Source organism: Melopsittacus undulatus, chromosome 16, assembly GCF_012275295.1.
Source record: "Melopsittacus undulatus isolate bMelUnd1 chromosome 16, bMelUnd1.mat.Z, whole genome shotgun sequence".
In the NCBI taxonomy this organism is placed as follows: domain Eukaryota; kingdom Metazoa; phylum Chordata; class Aves; order Psittaciformes; family Psittaculidae; genus Melopsittacus; species Melopsittacus undulatus.
The window spans coordinates 5,793,300-5,814,371 of record NC_047542.1 but is presented as its reverse complement, the minus strand read 5'-3'; the positions used below and the strand labels follow the sequence as shown (position 1 = coordinate 5,814,371).

General features: G+C 54.7%; 1 protein-coding gene across 2 annotated transcripts; it reads left to right on the top strand.

Annotated features, from left to right (window-relative positions):
- The first annotated feature begins 6,038 nt into the window (after window positions 1-6,038).
- On the top strand, window positions 6,039-20,975 carry SLC16A1 (solute carrier family 16 member 1). Of its 2 annotated transcripts, XM_034069704.1 has the most exons (6): window positions 6,039-6,125; window positions 14,035-14,292; window positions 17,403-17,546; window positions 18,079-18,918; window positions 19,406-19,732; window positions 19,788-20,975. In XM_034069704.1, exons 2-5 carry the CDS (start codon window positions 14,076-14,078, stop codon window positions 19,681-19,683), a joined length of 1,479 nt encoding a protein of 492 aa, XP_033925595.1. In that variant the 5' UTR covers window positions 6,039-6,125; window positions 14,035-14,075; the 3' UTR covers window positions 19,684-19,732; window positions 19,788-20,975. The 2 variants fall into 2 exon arrangements, with proteins under 2 accessions (XP_033925595.1, XP_033925594.1); XM_034069703.1 differs by having other exon boundaries at window positions 19,406-20,975.
- Window positions 20,976-21,072: the final 97 nt, after the last annotated feature.

Here is a 21,072-nt window from a genome sequence, read left to right as displayed (position 1 = left end):
TGCTGCTCCCAGACTCCATACATGCATATGCCAAGGCCCCAAGTGCATATGCTCGCCAGTGATCCCCTACCTGGGCAGCACTGAGGACTGGTGTTACTGGAGGCAGCAGGAGTCGCTGCCCCAGGGCTATGGGCAACCCTGTGTGATGGAGCCGTGGCAGCAGCACAGCCAGGGCTCAGAGGTACCTCCACAGGAGGCAAGCCCAGTGCCTGGAGGAAGGCAGGCTGCCTGCTGCCCACTTGACTCTCAGGCTGTCCTCTCCCTTCCTCTTCAGAGCTCTGAGAGTGCCCCAGGCTTGCCCAGGATGGTGCAGGACCACACATTTCAAGTACTAGAAAGAGGAGCCGGGTTCTGTACAACATCCCAAGGAAACATCTGCTGCATACACTGCAAAGCAGGAGCAGAGCTGCAGAGCAGCCTGTAGCTCCAGCTTATCCCCATGGTGATGCTACCCCAAAATCACTGAAGGTGCCATCCTTCCAGAAGCAGCCAAGTCACCAGACCCACCAGCAGTGGAAATGGATCCTAAAGATGCATCATGAGAAGAGGGAGAGATGCTGCAGCCTGCTTGAAGATCAAGAGACGTGGCCATAAATGTCACCAGCCTCCCAACATACAGGGATCACACAAAGTAGGCTATGAAACAAGGAAGAAACTTGCTCTCTGGGCAGACATACAAGGGAGTTACATGCAGGTGAGGCAGTGTTATTGACATATGAAGCTATTTGGTGCAGGATATGGTTAAAATCATATGCAGAGCTCCCACCTTTTCCTCCCCACCCCAAGAACAGGAATAGAGTCATTAAAACAGCATGTTCTGGGACAGCAGTGATCCCACGGGAGAGCTGGACACAGTTAGAGTACTCCTGGTATCCCTGCCTCTTTCCTCAGGGGTCCGCCAGAAACTTGCTGAGGAAGATGATCCCACCATCTGCTGTATGTTGCAGGACAGGATCTCGTGCTGGTCAGACTGGTTTGGGTCTTGAACAGGACAGAGGTGTAGCTGGGCTGGATTTGGGCATTCATCCACCCTGAGGATGGGGCCTCTGTGACACCCACAGCACATGGTGATGCCCCATCCCAGGCCGCAATTCCTGCGGTGGGATTCACCTCCAAGCAGAGGATTGAGCCCCTTCCCCTGCCTGCACAGAGGCACTGCCAGCACCTGCTATAAACCCTATAGGATGAGCTGCTTACTTGGAGCTGCCAAGATGTGCTTGTCAGGCAGCCAGCGCTTGGGAAATGAGGAAGGAAAGCATGGAAGGAACGAGTCACTGCGCTGGGAACATATGGAATGGCAATCTGCAGGGAAGGATGGCAGCCCCCACACTGCCTGAAGAGCGAGTGAAGACCCTCCCAACTCCTCCCAGAGCAGTGAATTAGCATTGGAAAGCACATTGGAATAGCGTCGCTTTCCTCTGGCTCCAGGCACAGCAAGGGAGGAGGAACAGAGATACTGTTTCTTGTGCCAGATAAGCTCCTTGGCAAAAGGTGACACGCTGGTGTAGACTGCAGCATGAGGGGCCCATGGAAAGGAGCCAGAGAGTACTCACCCCAGAAGATGAGGAACAGGCACAGTGCCAGGGTCAAGGGAGGACTGCAGCCTACATGTGACGTCTCTTAACATTTGCTACGTGGTCTCCATGTGGTCAAGGATCCCTTATTTCTGAGCAAGCTTGCCAAGGGGATCATTCTTCTGCTGGCAGTGCAGAGCAGGCAGGACAGGCTGGAGCCAGGCATGTGGCATGGGGCATCTCCCAGGTGGGATGCAGAAAAGCTGGATCAAAGCAAATGCAGCAGGAAAAGTTCTCCACAGAGCTCACTTAGGCTCTTCCCACACAGCAACAGCAGGACCAGCTTACCTGCTGCCTCATGCTTCTAACTGCTGCTATGCTGTCTTCAGGCGCACATGAAGGTGGCAGTCACCCTTTGGTCCTGGGAGAGACGATGGGAGATTATCCTCCTTCTGCTGGGCTCGCATCATCTCGTGCTCCAAATGATTGTATTTGTCTCATCACAGTTCCTCTTCAACTGACTCTGATAACGAATCAGCTCTGCTACCATTGGGTAACAGCCATAGGGTGTGAGTGGAAGAAACACCTTGACTCCTCTTTCTGCCATCATGCCAGCAAATGCAGGTCTGTCTGATGCAATCCCTGGTTTCTGGACCCGAGCACTTGGGACCACTCTATGGAGACACAACCTTGCTGAAGCATGTCCTGCATCCCCAGGGGGATGCATGGGTGACCCCAGTGGCAGGCAGGGGACAGAGCAGCAAAAGGAGCCCAATGGTGAGAATAAGTGTTGACCTATATGAGTGTAAAGACAAACCACAACTGCAGAGGTTTGCTATGGTGCATTAATGGCCATTTTAAACAGAAGCAGACACACTCTTCCTAAGGCAGGTTGTTTTCTAAACATCAACAGAGGCTGTTCCACCAACACACCCTTGAACAATGTTGTCCTTTATCATGCAAGGGAGGCAGAACCTGTGTGCTCCCCAGGGTTCACACTCTGACACCTTCTCTTCCTTGTCCATTGTCACAGGGTTGCTGTGATGGGTAAACTCAAAGCCTGGAAGCTCAGTTGAAGAGAAATGTGAATCCAAAAGGTCAGAAAACCTTTTCCCAAAGCTTAGACAGGAAACTAGGAAGGGTATCTCGAAAGAACAGACTTTCCCTAGAGATTCCCAATAATTCCTGGATTTGGACTCATGTTACCTCTCTTATCAAGCAGGACATGCGTATTCATGACAGATGAGAGAGCTAGACTTTTAGACCTGCTAGAGACATTAACTCCAAGGGAAACCAGAGCTAGTGATTGTATTTTAGCCCTTAGAGTTTACAACAGGACACAGAAAACCTGATCCTGACTTGCGATGCCATGGCCTCTCTTGCACCCTGGAAGAGAAATGGTTTGGCTGTACCCTACTTTGAACTTGCTTAGTGTCCACAGCACTTGCAGCCAGTAGCAGGGCTGCAAGGCTGCTCAAGGTTGCTTTTCAAGGTCAGCTTTGTTGCCTGATATCCTGAAACAATATCCTGTTTTCCTCACTAGTAAAAAATTCCTGATGGGATTACTATTAAATCCATCCTTTAAAGGAGACAGGTATGCAGGGGCACAGGGCAGGAAGGATTCCTTGACACTTCCTACACGATGGAGACACAGCAGCAGCACAGGCCTATGGCTTCTTGCCTGCTCTTTCTACCCATCCCTGGCTGGGAACCCTGAGCACTTCCCACCTCCAGCTGTGCAGAACACTCGATCCAAGACAGGATGTTGAAGAACAGCAAAGCTGCTTTTACATTTTCTTATTATCAATGTAATTCTTTTGCATGCAATTGGCTATTTCTCTCCATTTTCTTGGTGATGCCTCGGAAGTATGCAACTTGTTGGCATAGGGAATCAACTTGCAGCATAAATACTAACCACAAAGAGGTTAGGGCAGCTGTCAAAGTAAGAACTTTACGCTAAAATTGGTTGGATGGGGCTTGGAGCAGCTGCTCTAGTGGAAGGCGTCCCTGCCCATGGTATGGGTTGGAACTGGGTGAGCTTTAAGGTCCCTTCCAACCCAAACCATGCTGGGATGCTGTGAAATCTCAGCAATCCAAAATTGCCCCTTTAAGTTATTATTCATCTTGTTGTATAAGCAAAACAGGGCGCAGACCTCTCCCTGTGGAGTCGCACAGAGACAGAGGTATCAAGCAAACCTCCCACTCACTCACTTTGGTTTATGGTATCTTGCCTCAGAAGTGGGTGAAGGAGTTTGTTGTAGTCCCTGATCTTTCCTTGGGTGCACCTGGCCCATCAGGTGCCCTGACATGCACAGAGCACAGCCGTGAACACGCTGCTGCGATGTGAGGCTTGGTGCTTGCCTTTGAGGGGAAGGGCTTGAGCCTCCTCTGTGGCTGCTCCAGTTCCATTTGTGCAGTGTCACTGCATTTGCCTTTCTTCCCCTCTCGGGGCTCTGAGCTGAACAGCACCACACTGCTTGTGACTCTAAATACAGTACAACTTCAAACATAGAATCACAGAATGAATCCCAGGATGGTTTGGGTTGGAAGGGACCTCAAAGCTCCTCCAGCTCCAACCCCTGCCACGGGCAGGGACCCCTTCCACTGGAGCAGCTGCTCCAAGCCCCTGTGTCCAACCTGGCCTTGAGCACTGCCAGGGATGGGGCAGCCACAGCTGCTCTGGGCACCCTGTGCCAGCACCTCAGCACCCTCACAGGGAACAGCTTCTGCCTAAGAGCTCAGCTCAGTCTCCCCTTGGGCAGGTTCAAGTCATTCCCCTTGGCCTGTCCCTACATCCCTTGTCCCAAGCCCCTCTCCAGCTTTCCTGCAGCCCCTTTAGGCACTGGAGCTGCTCTCAGGTCTCCCCTTCAGGAGCCTTCTCTTGTCCAGGCTGCCCCAGCCCAGCTCTCTCAGCCTGGCTCCAGAGCAGAGCTGCTCCAGCCCTCATGGCTCACAAGACAATTAGCATCATTAGGCCCTGGGAAATGGCAACTCAGGGAAAACATTTACAGGTAACAGCCCTTTTGTGCAGCATTCATGGGAATGAAGAACTCTGGGCACTGGTGCCACAGGCAGTTTCCATCTAGAGGGTGAGAATGGGGACACAAGGATGTACTTGGGATGCAAGGGCCTCTTCCACGCACCCATTGAGCACACCAAGCACAGGCCTGTGTTTTGATGCAGAAGGGAATGGTGAGTGGAATGAATGGGATGCCAACAACATCCAGCTCGAGGCAACTGTAGGAGAGGCTGTATGAGCCTCGCTCCGACTGAAATAATCACAGCAGCACCAGAAACATCCCCCACAGGCAGCACACGTCACTGCCTCCGTGCAAAGCCAGGCTGCCAGCTCCGGCTGGCAACAGGCAGAGGTTCCATGGTGCTCACGTACAGCACCGCAGCCGGTGGCTGGCAACAGGCAGAGGTTCCATGGTGCTCACGTACAGCACCGCAGCCGGTGGCTGGCAACAGGCAGAGGTTCCATGGTGCTCACGTACAGCACCGCAGCCGGTGGCTGGCAACAGGCAGAGGTTCCATGGTGCTCACGTACAGCACCGCAGCCGGTGGCTGGCAACAGGCAGAGCTTCCATGGTGCTCACGTACAGCACCGCAGCCGGTGGCTGGCAACAGGCAGAGGTTCCATGGTTCTCACGTACAGCACCACAGCCGGTGGCTGCCAACAGGCAGAGGTTCCATGGTGCTCACGTACAGCACCGCAGCCGGTGGCTGGCAACAGGCAGAGGTTCCATGGTGCTCACGTACAGCACCGCAGCCGGTGGCTTTCACGAGGATGCTTCCACCGGCAGGGACACGGTCCAGGCAGGGCCAAGGGCAGGGCACAGAGGGACACCCTGCTCCTCCCCACCCTGGCACACCCGGAGGAGTCAGCAGCAAAGGGAAGTCCTTGAGGTGCTGCTGCACTGTGCAAGGTCCCATCCGCATCCGTGCATCTCGGTGGGGCTGCCACAGACCGGGCAGGAGGTTGTGGTGAGCTGGGGTCGGGCTCTGCTCCCAAGGAACAAGGGATGGGACAAGAGGAACCGGCCTCAAGCTGCACCAGGGCAGGTTTAGATGGAGCTGAGGAACAATTCCTGCCCCACAGGGTGCTCAGGCATTGGAACAGGAGTCACTGTCCCTGCAAGTGTTCACAGTGTGGAGACGAGGCCTCAGTGCCATGGGTTAGGGGTGGCCTTGGCAGGGCTGGGACCGGATGAGCTGGAAGAGCTTTTCCAGCCCCATTGATTCCCCGGTTCTCTGACACCGACCTCCCCACGGCCACCCCGGGCCCCGGCCTGCGCCGCCTGCCCCCCCCGCGGGGTGGTACGTGCCGGGGCGCACGGGCCCTGCCGCTGCTCCCGGGGCCATGCGGCGGCAGGAGGGCTCCATGTGACGGTGATGGGGGGGGGGGGGGTACGGAACCGGGAGGGGGGACACGGACCCCACGAGAGCGCGCCTGGTCCTGGCCGGGCGGGCGGCGCGCACGTGGCGCGGCGGGGGGCGGTGCTGGCCGCTCGGTGCCGTTCCCGGTTCCCCGCCCTCCGCTGCGCGGCCCCTTAAGAGCGGCGGGGGGGGGCGGGGGTGGCGGCACTCGGCCGGCGGCGGCACGCGCAGGTAGGGCCGGCGGCGGCGGCTCCACGTGGCGGGCGGGGGGACGGGACATGGCGGGGCTGTGGGGACGGGGATGGGGACACCGGAGCTCGGAGCAGCCCTGGGCTCGGTGCTCACGGCCCCGCACTGGCCGGTAACGCCGGGTTCGGTGGGTCAGGGCCTTCCGGCCCCCCCCCCCCCCCCTCCCGGTGAGTTACCGGGAGCGCGTGCTTTGTTCCTGCTTCGGTACAGCCGTACGGGTGAGGGGCCCATGGGCCGGTCACGTACCCTCAGATCCCCGGTCTGTCCCGGTAACCTCCCTCCGGGGGTCGCGGCCGGTAGCTTCGGGGGTCCCGGGTGGCCTTGGCAATGAAGAGGGGATGCTTTGCCTCCCGGGAGGGTCCTCACCTCTCCGGCCGGTCCGGCCGCTCCTGACCGGCGCTGGGGTGTCCGGCCCCGTGCCCGATACCGGCGGTGCGGACGGTGGAAAGGCATGTGTGGCAGCCGATAAGAGGCTGGGGGGCACCGGGGAGGGCCGCTCCGGTTCCCCGGGAGGCCGGAGAGGTCTTCCCCTTTCCCCTGAGCGACCCGCGCCCCACACGAGTGTTCCAGGTCTCCCGTGGGTCATTCACTGCAGTCCTGCCTGCGGCGTTACCGGCCGCAGGGATCGGTGGTGGCTGCGGGGCCGGTGATGGGGCCGGTGAGATGGGGCAAGGACTCGAGGCGGTCACAGCGGGGAAGTGGGACCGGTACCTGTTGCATCGCTCCCGAAGCTTACGGCCCCATGCATCCCATCCCTGCCACGTGCGGTGCTGGGCATCGCACCGAGCACCGCTCTCGGTGGAGCCCGGTGCTCGCAGGTCGGTAGCCGCAGGGTCCCGTGGTGTGCAGATGCCTCCCGAAAGGGCATCAGCGCTGGCGAGTTTGGAAGCTGAGCTGAGAGGATGAGCCTGAAGAGGAGGCTCGGAGGGAAACTGGAGGACCTGGAGCTGCAGTGGGGGGAGAGGTGGGAGTTCTGTCCTCTGTGACAAGCTGCAGGGAGCCCCTTCTGCCCAGCACCACCCCAAAATAACCAGCCCTAAAGGAACCCCTTTGCACGAGGGTTGCTTCTGTTCTCAGGCTTTCCGAGAAGAAAGATGGGATTTCTTAGCTGCATGACAAGAAACCTGGAATCTAATGACACTGGTTTTGTGCTTTTCTGGGAGCCCTGAGCCTTTTTGTGGTGCACAAGCATCCGATTTTGATGCTAAGTGAGGTAATTTAGTGCTGGTTGATTCTCCTGGGTCTCTTTGAGAGTTTTTTGGCTATGTCTGGAGCGAAAGGAGCAGGGTTGAGAACTGGGCCGATGTGTGGCATAACTGGGGTGCGCTGGGGGCAGAGTGGGGCTCTGCATTTGGGGAGAGAAGCAACTGGGGTTGCTTGGTGAGAAGGGGCTTTCTCGATGTTGGGTTAAACACTGGGGTAATGGAGTTCTTAATGGCAGATAGGTGTTTGGCAAACCTCCCTACCCCGAAGTCATAGGGGTGCCTGTGCTGGTCCTGGCCCTTTGGGGAAGGTGTGAAGCAGCCTCCTCCCTTTATGGGAGGTGATCTTTGACAAAGGTGCGAATGGCTACATGTGCTTATGGCTTCATGGCTCTTATCTCGCACAATTGGCCTGATTTACCTGGCAGCCAAAGTGGAAAGTACCCGGTGACTTGCATGCTACTAATTTAGGTATCCTTTATGAGGAGTTGAAAAGCTGCACGTAGGCTAAGGGAGGCGAGTTGAATCTCATTTAGCACCGTAGTGCTAATCTCATTGTTTCACTTCTATGGCTTTTCCTATTTCCTTCTGAGGAATCTGCCTATAGCAGGAACTCGATGGAAATAGGAGCCTCTCACCAGTGATGTCTGTATGACTCACCTCTAAATGTGCCTTTAAAGCTGCTGTTGTGCTGTAGCTGAAGCAACTTGGTGTGGGGCTGTTGGTTAATTCCTGAAACAGTGAGGATGTGCCTGCTGTGGGGTCCTGGGTGAGGCTCCCATCCCTCAAACCCGGTTTGGGGGCTTTAAGGAAGCAGTAATGTGGTGATGGCTGGATGCAAAGGCAGCTCATGCTCCTGTCTTTAGGGAAGAGGGTAGCACATGTGTTTTGAGTGGCTTTGTGGGGTTTAGCAGCCCCCAGCAGCCCTGGCTGGTTGGTGTCTGCTGCAGGAATGCTGATGTTATTCGGTACCACATTTTTCTCATTCTGAGGATTTCCTGGCGGGCACAGGATGTCCCAGGAGTGTTCCTGCTGCTGTTGGGAGGATCAGCTCTGCTCCCTGGCCAAGCATGGCCTGTGCTTGGAGTGGGAATGAGACCTGCACAGGGGCTGTGAGCCTCTGTCCTCTCCTGACACTGGGGTCCAGCAGCTGGTGCTGTGGGAAGCCTTTCACTGAGGGATGGGAGCATGAGTAGGAGGCTGTATCACCAGCAGTGCCTTTGCCCCATCCCTGGTACCTCTGAGCTGGAGAGATGGCTCCTTGTGCCCTTTGGGTGAGTCTGTTCAAACCTGCCTCTGAAAGTTGCCAGCAAAGCTGTCTCCAGAGCAGAGCTGCTCTGATCATCTCTGGCCTCCTTTGGACTTGCTCCAGCAGCTCCACGTCCTTCTTATGTTTGAAGCCCCAGAGCTGGATGCAGGATGGGGGGGGGAAGCTGTCTCACAAAAGCCCAATAATAATATAATAATGCATAATAAGTAAGCCAAGCTTTTGCCTTTGAACTTGTTGATAGCTTGCTTAGGCTTGACTTCCCACTTTCGCAAACCAGTTAGATGCTTGGTCCTTGCTCAAACAGGCTGAGCATCCCTCTTGCTAATAGCTGGGCATGGCAGCCCCAGACGAGAGCTTGTCTGGTATCTGGTAGGCAGAAATGGCTGCCTATCCTTCTCTTTGGGAAGGGTTTCCCCCCAGAGCTCCTGACAAACCCATCTCGACACCCTCCTTCACCAGGCAGCTTGTGGCCTTCTGCAGCACACAGGTTATGGCTGCCGTGCTGGCCCTTTATGTGCTGGAGAGACCCACGTTGGGTGTCCAGGAATGGCCTTTGGCCCTGTTTGGGCTGCTCTGTGGCTCTGCAGGCTGGGGCTCGTGCCTGTGGATGGTGCTGTGCCAGCACAGCCGCTGTGCCCTGTGGCGTCAGCCTGTCTGCGTGCCCGGGTGAGCTCACCAGGCCGGCACACCGCGGCACGTTGGAGGCTGTGCTGGGTGTCCTGGCTGGGAGAGGTGGTGCTGGCAGGCACCTGGAGCTCACCCCTGTGGGCTGCTGCCCGTACTGCTGCCGGCGCTGCTGCCCACACTGCTGCCCGTACTGCTGCCCGCGCTGCTGCCCGCGCTGCTGCCCGCGCTGCTGCCCACGCTGCTGCCCACGCTGCTGCCCACGCTGCTGCCGGTACTGCTGCCGGTGCTGCTGCCCGTGCTGCTGCCCGTGCTGCTGCCCGTGCTGCTGCCCGTGCTGCTGCCCACGCTGCTGCCCGCACTGCTGCCCACACTGCTGCCCGCGCTGCTGCCCGCGCTGCTGCCCGTACTGCTGCCCGTACTGCTGCCCACGCTGCTGCCCACGCTGCTGCCCGCGCTGCTGCCCGTACTGCTGCCCACGCTGCTGCCCGTACTGCTCCCCACACTGCTGCCCGCGCTGCTGCCCGCGCTGCTGCCCGCGCTGCTGCCCGCGCTGCTGCCCGTACTGCTGCCCACGCTGCTGCCCGTACTGCTCCCCACACTGCTGCCCGCGCTGCTGCCCGCGCTGCTGCCCGCGCTGCTGCCCACACTGCTCCCCATGCTGCTGCCCTCGCCTCACCCTGGCCATCAATCGGCCATTGTCTTGGTGCAGAGGCCTGAGGAGTCACGTAGGCCCATGTGCTGCCAGGTTAAACTGTGGGTGCTGCTGGGATTACAGCTCATGCTTAATGCTGTAAACCCGCTTAAAGATGGTGAACTCAGTGTCTTGTTAGCCCCTCACAATCTCAGTTTCATCTCGTTTCCGACCAGGTTTGAAGCTGGAAAGTGTTGCTGGCCGTGAACGGCTCCTGATTGCCAGCACCTCCATTGCTTCCAGTAGGGTAGGAGAGCTCAGTTTAGTTACAGGGACAGAAGGGCTGCTCAGGGCCTGCTGGCTCCCCACAAAGGGGTTTTTCTATCCCTGTGATATCCCACCAAGTACTGAGCGCTGGAAGAGCCTGAATTTGGGAAGCTGAGGTGAGGTTCAGGCTCTCCATGTTTTGGGATGGGGCCGGTGGAGCTGGCCAGGCCTCTGGGGAGCATCCTTCCCCTCTGCCAGAGGCTTGAGGTGGAAGCTCCATCAGGGAATGGGGTCTTTGTGCCTGTCCTGCCTGCTCTGGGTGTCCTGGGTCTTGCATGCAGTGGCTGAAGTCTGGTCCAGCTGACTGAGGCAGGAGGGAGGCCCAAATGGCGGCCGAAGGAGGCTTAATGGCGGCCGAAGGAGGCTTAATGGCGGCTGAGGTGTGTGGTGCCTGCCCATGGCCTGCATGGGCAGCAGACATGGCTCTGACCTGGAGAAGGAGCCTTGCGTAAAGGGGATACCTTGGAAGTGTTTGGTGGCATTTGCAGTGCATTTATAAATGTGAGCCTCTGTCTGTCTGCTTTGGGGCCCTGCCAGCCTGGGGCTTTTAAACACACAGCCCTTGGCCACAGTATGTAACTGGAACTCTGAGTCTTCCTATTCCAGGCCCCTCTGGAAAAGGGAAGCAGATGGTGTGGAGGAGATGGAAAAGGTTTTGCTCTTGTGCGGGACCTGTTTTGGGATCACACAGTCCTCGGTGCCTAAAAGCCTCCATTCCTGCTCTGGCCAGGGCTGTGCAGAGGAGGGTTGCTGTAGGCTACCCATTCCTGTGGGTTAGTCAGGACACTCTCAGGCAGCAGATGTGATACTCGCAGTCATTCCTTGCTCTCATCAGTCTTCATTACTGCAAATCTGGTGATTTTTCTTTCCTAATAGGGCAAACCGTAGCTGGCTGCCTGGCAGCTGGGAATCTGCCTTCCAAACACATCTTACACGTTGCAGCTCTTCCAAAACAGAGCTGTAAATGTCCTAAGTGTGTTCTGGGTGGGTTTTCGGTCGGGTCCTTTTCCTCTTTTCCTTTTTGTACAGGGGAGGGAAGGTTTCCAATTGAATTGGCTGTGTTACATCTGCCTTTTCTTGGGGCTTTTTGTCCTCTCTGGGTTGAAACTCCTTGTGTGTGAGGGCAAGGAGGAAATGGGTAAGAAGCCTTAATGGAGCTTTCTAAAACTGGCCTTTCCTATTAAAGATTTTCAATGAGTCAGGGAAAAATGTTGTGGCTTGCAGAGCTCCTCATGTAAACCCTCTGGCGTCAGGCTTTGGGAATCTTGCTTCACGGTCTCAAGCCTTGCTTAGTTCATGGCTTTTTCTTCCTTGTGTCTCAGCAATGCAAGAGAGGTCATGTCTAACTCACTGAAGAGTCTTGTCTTTTGGAGAGAGATGGCACCTGAGGACCCGCAGGAAGAGGAATGCAAGGAAAGAACAAATAGATGAACCCAAGCCGCAGTCATTTGGTGCTGTTGAGCTCCTTAGGAATGGTGGGAGAATTAGAATTAAACCTGGGGTGTGACTTAGGAGCAAAAGGGAATAAAATCCCCACCACCTCCTCAGCACCCCCAGCTGTTGATCTGGAGAGGTTTTATTGCCAGTAGTTTTAGTGCTATCAAGTAGATTGTATTCCTTGCTGGTAGGTTTTTGTTGCCAGCACCTGGTAGTTTGAGCTCTTAATGATTTCAGAAATCAGTGCTTGAAAGCTCAGTGTAACTCAAAGCAAGACATGGCCTCAAACTCCAGGGCACAGCCCTTGGGGGAAGTGGTGTTGAGCAGAACTTGGGGTTCACAGCAAGAGCCTGGGAGGTGAGTGTGCTGCTCCCCATAGTGAGAACCCAAAGGTTTCTGGTGAGCCTTGGTGGAGCCTGGCACTCTTCTCCCTGGATGCTGATGCTTGCAGGTAAGTGCTGGCTCTGGGCTCTGCCTGCAGCTGGACCTGGATGGTGTGGGTTCAGCTCCCCATGATCCCTGGAAGCCTGAGAGGAAATCTGCTCCTCTGGCTCATGGGCATAGTTCATCCGTGGACGTGCCCATGGCAGCGTCTTGTAAATGATTCCTTTGTTGGAGTCAGATCTGCTGGGGGGTCATGTGTCGCACTGGCCGGGATGCAGGAAAATCGGTGTCTGGGTCAGGCTAAACCAGTCTTAGCAGCTTACGGAAACCAGCCTCGTGTGCTTTGCTTCCTCTTGCCCACTGTGGCTCTGAGGTATGGCTTGAGCGTGTCCGGGTGTCGGGTGGCTCTGGAAACCCAGTGCTGTATCAGGTAACTGCTGCCTGTGTGTCCAGTGGCAGGTGGGAACAGGGGCTCCCTGTGGCTCTGGGCTTCACCTGGGATACCTGGATCCCAGCCTCGGATGTGCACTGAAGTGACACAGAGCAAGTGAGAACAAGCCGGATGCTCTAGTACTGTGTGATGTACCGAAGGCACGAGGGACTGTGCCAGGTAGACGCTGGCATGGCAGCAGGAGTTGACGAGATGGTAATCGCTGTGAACCTGAATGATGTGTGCTATAAATAGGAGGTTGTGCCTCCCTGAGCCAGCACGCTGCTGCTTTGAAGTTGTTGCTGTATCTGCTGTGACCTGGGGGAGCTCCTGCTCCAAGGTGGCTTTTTCTTCAAGTGGGAAGCAGGGCAGAGAGCTGCAGAGCTTCAAGGGGGGGCTCTGATGTCCTCCCCATGCTGATGGTGGTTAATGTGGGCAGTCATGGGACATCAGCAAGTGTCTTCCAAAATCTGGGACCGGGAGGGGGATGTGATTTCCGGGGACTATAGTTTTGCATACTGCAAACCAGGCTTGTGAGCAGCCGCTCTGGTTGTGTTTCCTCCCTGGGATGGCTTGTGCTGCTCTCTGCTGTCTGAAGCAGCCTGATGTCTTCTGAGCTGCCCCAGTTCTAGGGCACAATCCAGCCACACAGCAGCTGTAGGACAGGAAGAGAGTGCAGCAGCACCCTGACCCTGCAGGGCTTTGAACTGCTCCACATCATCCTCTACCTGCTCAGCCTCTTTGAGAAGGTTCTACACTTCAGCACGCCTGGAAGACATTTCCCCATTGATTTTCTAATCCCTTCTGGTTTTGAGCTTTTAAAGTGAATTGTTTGGATGCTGGGGTGCTTTTTGGTGGGGAGGAGAGTTTGGCTGTAGCTGGATCAGGGGGTTCTGGGCTTTGCTGAGGCTGCTCTGGTTGGACCCATTATCCCTCCCTGGGCAATGTTGGCAGCATATGGGAGCCTTCCCTGATTACTGCTCAGACTAAGTTTAGCCACTACCCATGACCTTCAGTGTTTTGCAGAAGTGGAGGTGTCCTGTCTGGTTCGTGTGGATTTATTTCCCTGGGCATTTAATAATGTGTGTGTGCTGCTCCTGCTCTGGATGGCCTGGGGCTTCCTGAGGTTTTGCAAGGTTTCAGGGTGGTGCTGGGATCACTCCCCTGGAGATGCTGCAAGGACTATGTTCAAGGCTGCTGCCTTGCTTGATGCTCCACAGGTCCAGCCGCTGGGAGCCCTTCCTGCTTCACTGCCATGCCCCGGCTGCTGCTGGCAAGGATGTCCCCTGCCCTTTTTGGCTTAGGACAGAGTGTCATGTCTTACATTTGTTGCTTATAAATACCTGCTAGCCAGGGTTCTTAAAGGCCAGCTGCAATCTGAGCATGTGTGGTGAGCCGGTCTTATGAGTCTGGTGTGCTGGTGAGCCCCCAGTGCTCACCTATCAGATCAACTCTCCAGGAGGTGGTCCTGGGTACTGGTGCTGTGCCAACCTTGTGAGCAGGGGTCAGGCCTTGCTGTTGGATGCCAGGGTGCGGGATGCAGCCATCTGCTTTCAACTGAGGTAATACTTTGTCCTTTGCAGATCTTTGAACCCCGACTGAGTCATTGCCAGCTTGGTTCAAGATGCCACCGGCTATCGGAGGCCCTGTGGGATACACCCCTCCTGAAGGAGGATGGGGATGGGCTGTGGTTTTCGGAGCCTTCATCTCCATTGGGTTTTCTTATGCCTTCCCCAAATCCATCACCGTGTTCTTCAAAGAGATTGAGGTCATCTTCAATGCGTCCAGCAGCAAAGTCTCGTGGATTTCCTCCATCATGCTGGCGGTTATGTATGGAGGAGGTAAGTGGACTTGAGGCAGGAGTACATGTTCTTGTGTATTGTAGTACAGGATGTGGTTTTCCTGCTGGATCTGATTAGCACCTCACCGTAGTGACAACAGAACTTCGTGAGAAGCTGGAATTCACTCCTTATGTGAGACTAAAACTTCCCTTAGCAAGTTTGTCTTAAGAAGGTTGCTCAAAAAGTTCCATTTAATGCACAGAATTCAAAAACCAGGTTAATCTGTCCTCTGCAAAGCTGTAAGTAAAATCTTTCCGGGGAATTACAACTTGTGTAAGACTGCCCTTGTCCTTGTTACAGTGTGCTGCAGACACTGTCTGCTTCCAGCGCCTACTCAAGGGCCAGGGGAGCTGCTGTGCCACGTGCAGGAGCCCTGCTCACGGGTCTCTTTTATTTGAATTCAGCAAACAGCTATAGCTGGGGATCTGTCCCCAGTTTCTGGTCATCTCTGAACACTCAGCTGTGCTCTGGAGTGCACTAAAACCTTGCACTGCCTCCTCTTTCTTGCTTCCCAGCAGTGCCATGGGCAGCTTATGCTGTTTGAGGGTGGCAGTGTGCACTGGAAACAGAGACATAAGCAGAATAAAGCAAAACTACTTAAACTGAGGTGGCTTCCCTCCCCCATCCTTCAGAAACTGCTTCTTGGAGCTTTTTAATTCCCAAGCTGTGCTTTATCCTTGTCTTTATAACCAGTGGGGAGCAGGTGGAGTGCTCCTAAGGGGTGATTCACTGCAGGCCCTTGCCTTGCTGATCTCCAGCCCGCCAGCAAACACAGCTTTGCACCAGGTTGCTCAGCTGAAAGTAATCCGAAATGGGAGCTGACTTGTGTCCACTTCAGAGGCACATTGGAGCTCGTCCCAGTGCCATCCGTGCCTGGCAAGCAGCCTGTGCCCTCCCTGCATTTGTGCATCCAAAGTAGCTGACGTCAGTGCCCGGCCAGGCACAAGGCTTTTCCTCTGGGGGAACAGACTCTGCTTTGTCTTCGCTCAGCTAGTGAAGCGACCAGCACATTTCCCTGCTCTGATGTTATAACAAGCTTGTAAGCCATGTAACTGCCTTAATGAGACTCAATCTGGGCAGCTCCTCCTCTCCTAATAGCTCTGAGCTGGTTCCCTGGGGTGGCACTGCCTGGGCTTACCTGGCAGATGGGGTGAGAGCTCCCTCCTTCAGCCCCTTGTCCCTCTTCCATGCTAACACTGCCCTGCTCCCATGGAAATCATAGAATCACAGAATGATTTTGGTTGGGATGGACCCTAAAGCTCATCCAGTTCCAACCCCTTGCCACAGGCAGGGACACCTTCCACTAGACCAGGCTGCTCTAAGCCCTATCCAGCCTGGGTTGAATGTTTAATGGTGCCATTAAATCTCAGCAGTTTGCCTGTCTTGAACTTTCTTGCCCATCAGCTGGTAGCTGAAGCTGTCCCAGACTTGCCCATGTGAATCTCCCAGCTCCTGGAGCATGGGAGCATTCTGTTCCCCTCTCCAGTAATTCCAGAGCTCCTGCAGCCATTAGCCCAGACCCTTTGCAGGGTCTGAATTGCATTGGAGCAGTCCCTGTGTGCATCCCATTCTCCTCATCCCCCACCCCACACCTTCCTGTGGGAGTTGTGTTCTTGCTTGGAGGCAAAAAATGTAGCTCATGCTCTGGCAAAACATTGTGAGCTGATGGTATCTTGCAGGGCTGGGGTAGTTCCTGTCCTGGCCAGGGCTGGGGGTGGTGGAGCAGCATGTCCTGCAGGCCCACGCAGTCACTGTCAGGGTATGGGGATGTGATTGTCTCCAATGCCCTTTTCTCAGCCCCACATTAGGATTAGGGAGGACTCTGTTGTGTTACTTAATAGCTTTTTGATTTTTGCTTTTTTAATTGACAGCATGAATAAGCAGGGCAGATCTGCTGAGGTTTGGTCTGAAATGCTTCATGTGGCTGGGAATTACATTGTCTTTTAATTAAAAAAGGGGGTTCTGGGGGAATCGCCACCAGAGCACACACTGCTGCCCTCAGCGGCTTCCCGTTCCCTGCCCTTGGAACTGCTGCTCTGGCCTGGATTTCCAGGAGGAAAGGCCACTGCTGCCTTTAGACTCTGTTCAGGGGATCACATTTGCTGAGTTCAAGGTCCAGGTTTTGCAAAGAGCTGAATGCTCTGTGAGGCTGGGGGTGATGTGGCAGCCCCCGCATGCTGCTGTTGCCTTGCATGAGACTGTGGCCCCTTCCCAACTGCTGGTGCCATCAGGTCTGTGTCACTGTCACAGGCTGCTCTGGCTAGCTTGTAGGCACTGGGCTGGCTGTGGGCTTCTGTAACCTGCTCCAGACTGTTTAAACTGGGCAAAAAGGTCAAGTAGCATCTGAGGACCCATGAATAACATGTTGACAACCTTGCTATCTGTTAATGGCAAAACTAGGTCTGTTAATATTCGATGGGTGTTCATTCAGTTTATTTAAATATGTTTTAGTATCTGTAGAGCAAGCTTTGCGGTATCTAATCACTGTTTGCTTTGGATTAAAGCTCCTGATAATGAAGCACTTAAAAGGTGGGTGTGCAGAGCAATTGGGTTTTCCTGCCTTAGGGGTAGCAGTGAAAACAGAAGCACCCCGACTCTCTGGGGTGTCTACTCCTCTGTGAGCCCTTGGGGAGCTCTGCCTGTACCCATTGAAGCTTATTTCCTAACAGCTTTGGTTTGGATCAGAAACCTCTCTCTGGAGATGGACAGTTGTTGTGCACTTGCTTTCCTGCTGAGGCTCCAGCCTGTGGTGGGCAAGTGGCCACGGGCAGAGCAGAGTCCCCCAGCCCAGAGCACTGCATGGGGCAGGTGACTTTACCCTATCCCAAACCTCTGTCCCTGAGGGCAGCTGGTGTCCAGGCAGCTTCTGGTTCAGCTCACAGATGGCAGCTTGCTGAGAAAAGCCTCAGCTTTCTGTGCTCTAACCAAATGTCACTCTTACCAACAGCTGCCTCTGAACCTCCTGTTCCTTCCCCTTACCCCAGTGCCCTCACTGGGTGAAGCGTGAAACATCACTGTGCAAAAGCTACTGCCACAGGCTTCTGGCATGCTTGCGTGCATGCCTCATGCGAAGACAGCTCATCCCTTAGCATATCTCTTCCACTCCCCAGGTCCCATCAGCAGCATTCTGGTGAACAAGTATGGCAGTCGGCCCGTTGTGATCGTAGGTGGCTTACTTTCTGGGGCCGGGTTGATTGGAGCCTCCTTCTGCAACACGGTAGAGGAGCTCTACTTCTGCATTGGGGTTGTAGGAGGTAAGTGATGGCTCTGCCCTAATTGGGCTGCAATGGAGGTAAGTTCTCTGAGGCAGCAAGGGGAGCAGTTTAAACCCAGTAGTTTATTAAGGAATATCTGTGATGAATTGGCATAAATCCAGGTTCCTGTTATGTGTTCTAATAAGAGATGGCCCTCGTGATGTAACATGGGGAGACTGTGCTAGTGACTATATGTGGGACTGATATGTGGTACAGACAATAGAGAGCATGTGTTGTTACTGCCCCCAGTTAGGGTTCTGCCATGCCACTTGACTTAGGGTTTGTCATGAGCCAGGGTGGTTGTGGCTTCCCGATTCCTGTGTATGGTTTTGCTGCTGCCCTGGTGTCTCCCCCCAGTTCAGCATCAGGAACGAGTACTGCTCATGGAATTGAGATGTTAATACAGCCAAAACAGAGCTGTGGAACCCCCCAAAACCAAAACCCTGCTTGTTTTGCACCAGCCCTTCTTTCTGCTGGTGCTGCTGGCTTGTGGGGATCAGGCTCCAACCCCTTATTTCTCCTCTCCTTTCAGGCCTTGGACTTGCATTTAATTTGAACCCAGCCTTAACTATGATTGGCAAGTACTTCTACAAGAAGCGTCCCATAGCCAATGGGCTGGCGATGGCAGGCAGCCCTGTGTTCCTCTCCACCATGGCACCCTTGAACCAGTTCTTCTTTGGCATCTTTGGCTGGCGTGGCAGTTTCCTCATCCTCGGAGGTCTCTTGCTGAACTGTTGTGTTGCTGGATCCCTGATGCGGCCCATCGGCCCCAAGCCAGACCAGCTGAAGAAAGAGGAGGCCCTGCAGGAAGCTGGGAAGGCTGGTGACCCCAGCACAGACCTCATCGGTGGGAAGACCAAGGAACAGAAGAGCTCATTTTTGAAGACGATCAACAAGTTCTTGGACCTGACCCTGTTCAAGCACAGGGGCTTCCTGCTCTATCTCTCGGGCAACGTGGTGATGTTCTTCGGGCTGTTTGCTCCCTTGGTCTTCCTCAGCAATTATGCAAAGAGCAAAAAGATCAGTAATGAGTCTGCAGCCTTCTTGCTCTCCATCTTGGCCTTTGTAGACATGGTAGCCAGACCTTCCATGGGACTAATGGCAAACACCAAGTGGGTCAGACCCAGAATCCAGTATTTCTTCGCCATCGCTGTGATTTACAATGGGGTGTGCCACCTCTTGGCCCCCATGTCCACCACCTATGCTGGCTTCTGTATTTATGCTGGCTTCTTTGGCTTTGCCTTTGGCTGGCTGAGCTCAGTCCTGTTTGAGACCCTGATGGACCTGGTGGGAGCACAGCGGTTCTCCAGCGCCGTTGGCTTGGTGACCATTGTGGAGTGCTGCCCTGTGCTTCTGGGACCCCCTCTGCTAGGTAGGATGGGGTGTGCCTGTCCTTCCTGGCCTTGCTGCATGGTGATGGGTCCCCTCCAGCCATGGGCAGCCCTCAGCACTGGGGCAGGGATGGAGGGGGTGAGCACTGGCACTGGGTCCACACAAGCATCTGAAGGATAGCTGGGGAAGTGGGGGCTGAGCCCCTGGCACAGGATAGGGGAGCAGGGGCTTACCTGTGAGGGTGCTGAGGCACTGGCACAGGTTGCCCAGAGAAGCTGTGGCTGCCCCATCCCTGGCAGTGTTCAAGGCCAGGGTGGACAGGGCTTGGAGCAACATGCTCTAGTGGAAGGTGCCCCTGCCTGTGGCAGGGGTTGAAACTGGATGACTTTTAAGGTTCCTTCCAAGCCAGTCTATGAATAGAGCTCTGAAGCAGAGGGTGATGGGCTTGGGCTGTTCTTGGGAGCATCTCCTCAACCTGGAGCAGTTCTGGGGTTATCTCACTAAGCTGTCCCCTCTCTGTCCCACAGGGAAGCTCAACGACATGTACGGTGATTACAAGTACACATACTGGGCCTGCGGGGTCATCCTCATCATCTCTGGGATTTACCTCTTCATTGGGATGGGCATCAACTACCGGCTGGTGGCAAAGGAGCAGAAGGCGGCGGACAAGGCGAAGCACGAAGGGAAGGAGGAGGAGACCAACATCGACGAGGCTGGGAAGCAGAAAGAGGCAAACAACGATGTGGCTCCCTTGCCTCAGAAGAGTGGAGAGGATGGTGTCAAAGAGGAGGAGAGCCACATGTGAGGGACAGGTCTCAATCCCGGAGTGTCGGGGAAGTGCTGCTGCCCTGGCGCAGTGGCTGGGGCACTGCTCCGCTGGCGCTGGGCAGCCGTGAGAAGTGTTTAAACCAGGTGTTCATTTTTTAACCAGGCTCTGAGTTCTCTTTCCATCTGTGTTCAACAAAGGTTCAACAGGGCTACACTTACGCAGTATCCTTGGTTTTTTTGGGGGGTGGGGGGGGTTCAAGGAGGGGTAGGGGGACGCTTTTTATAGTTTGGCTTTTTAACAGTAACATGAATGTACTAATATGTGCCTTACAGTCTTCATATCTAGCTGAATCTGGAGGAGCCTTAACTCTAAGACGTGCTTTAGCTCTGTATTCTGTTTGGAGTGGGGAAGTGGTGGGTGTTGATGTGTTTGGGGTTTTGTTAAAAAGCCATAAAAAAGCAGGATACTGGATTTGTTGAAGCACGATGGGCTTCAGGGCCAGCCCCAGATGAATACTGCTTCACACGCTTCTTACTGCAGGTCCTGCGGAGGGGAGACTGGGCGTGGGGCAGGGTGGTCTGATCCCCTGTGCCTGGTGCCTCTTGGTTCTGTAGGTGGTCTTTAGGTATGTTCTGAATACATGTTAGCTACTGTAGTTCTTTAAAATCCTTGTGGCTGTTCTCTCATGGGATATTTGGGTTCGAGAAGGTTGATTGCGGTTCATTTTAGGTAGCTGTGCCTGCTCTGGGGCTGTGGCAGCCCCTGTGACCTGGACCCTGTGCCTAAGCCCTCTGTGGGGAGGGTTGAGGTCCCCCCTACCCCCCAGCTCTGCACTGGCAGTGCCTTTTCTCAGCCTGATGCTGGGTGCTGTGAACATGGTAGTGCCAGCCTTGGTCCTGTTTGCAGGACTGTGCTGCCCTGTCCCTCTGTGAGGTGGGTTTCCACTACAGCATCCCTGTGATCAGTCCCACCCAGATGGGTGTTCTGGTGCCTGATTGTGGGCAGAGCGGAGGGGTTGGGTGAGGTGAGTGGAGATGGTACATCCCTGAGATATGCCTTTTGCTTTTGCTCTTTTATCTCTTTAGAGAAACCTCTTTTACTTGCTTCTGTTCAACTGAGATCTTAAGGCAGTGGATGCCCAACCACTCACATCTAGGACACGTAGTGGGGAGGAATGAATTTGTATGTATTTATTTTTTATTTTTTAGTGTTGGAAGTTATCTCATTGTACGTGGAGCAGGTTAATGGCTCTCAAGGTCTAGCAAATGTTGATCAGAAACCATATAAGAGGCTGAGTTTTTTCAAATAAACTTGTTTTTTACAGTTTACTCATCAAGTGTTAAACTTCTTTCCTAAGATCACACTTCTGTGTGCAAAAGGAGATGTGTTTAGGGTTGGCATTGAAAGGAGCTGTGCTCAGACACA

Excerpts from the sequence above, each read along its gene's own strand:
- SLC16A1 (XM_034069704.1), top strand. The coding sequence starts at position 14,076 with ATGCCACCGGCTATCGGAGGCCCTGTGGGATACACCCCTCCTGAAGGA. Across the intron at positions 14,293-17,402 it reads GGCGGTTATGTATGGAGGAG|GTCCCATCAGCAGCATTCTG; the intron begins GTAAGTGGACTT and ends TCCACTCCCCAG. Across the intron at positions 17,547-18,078 it reads CTGCATTGGGGTTGTAGGAG|GCCTTGGACTTGCATTTAAT; the intron begins GTAAGTGATGGC and ends CTCTCCTTTCAG.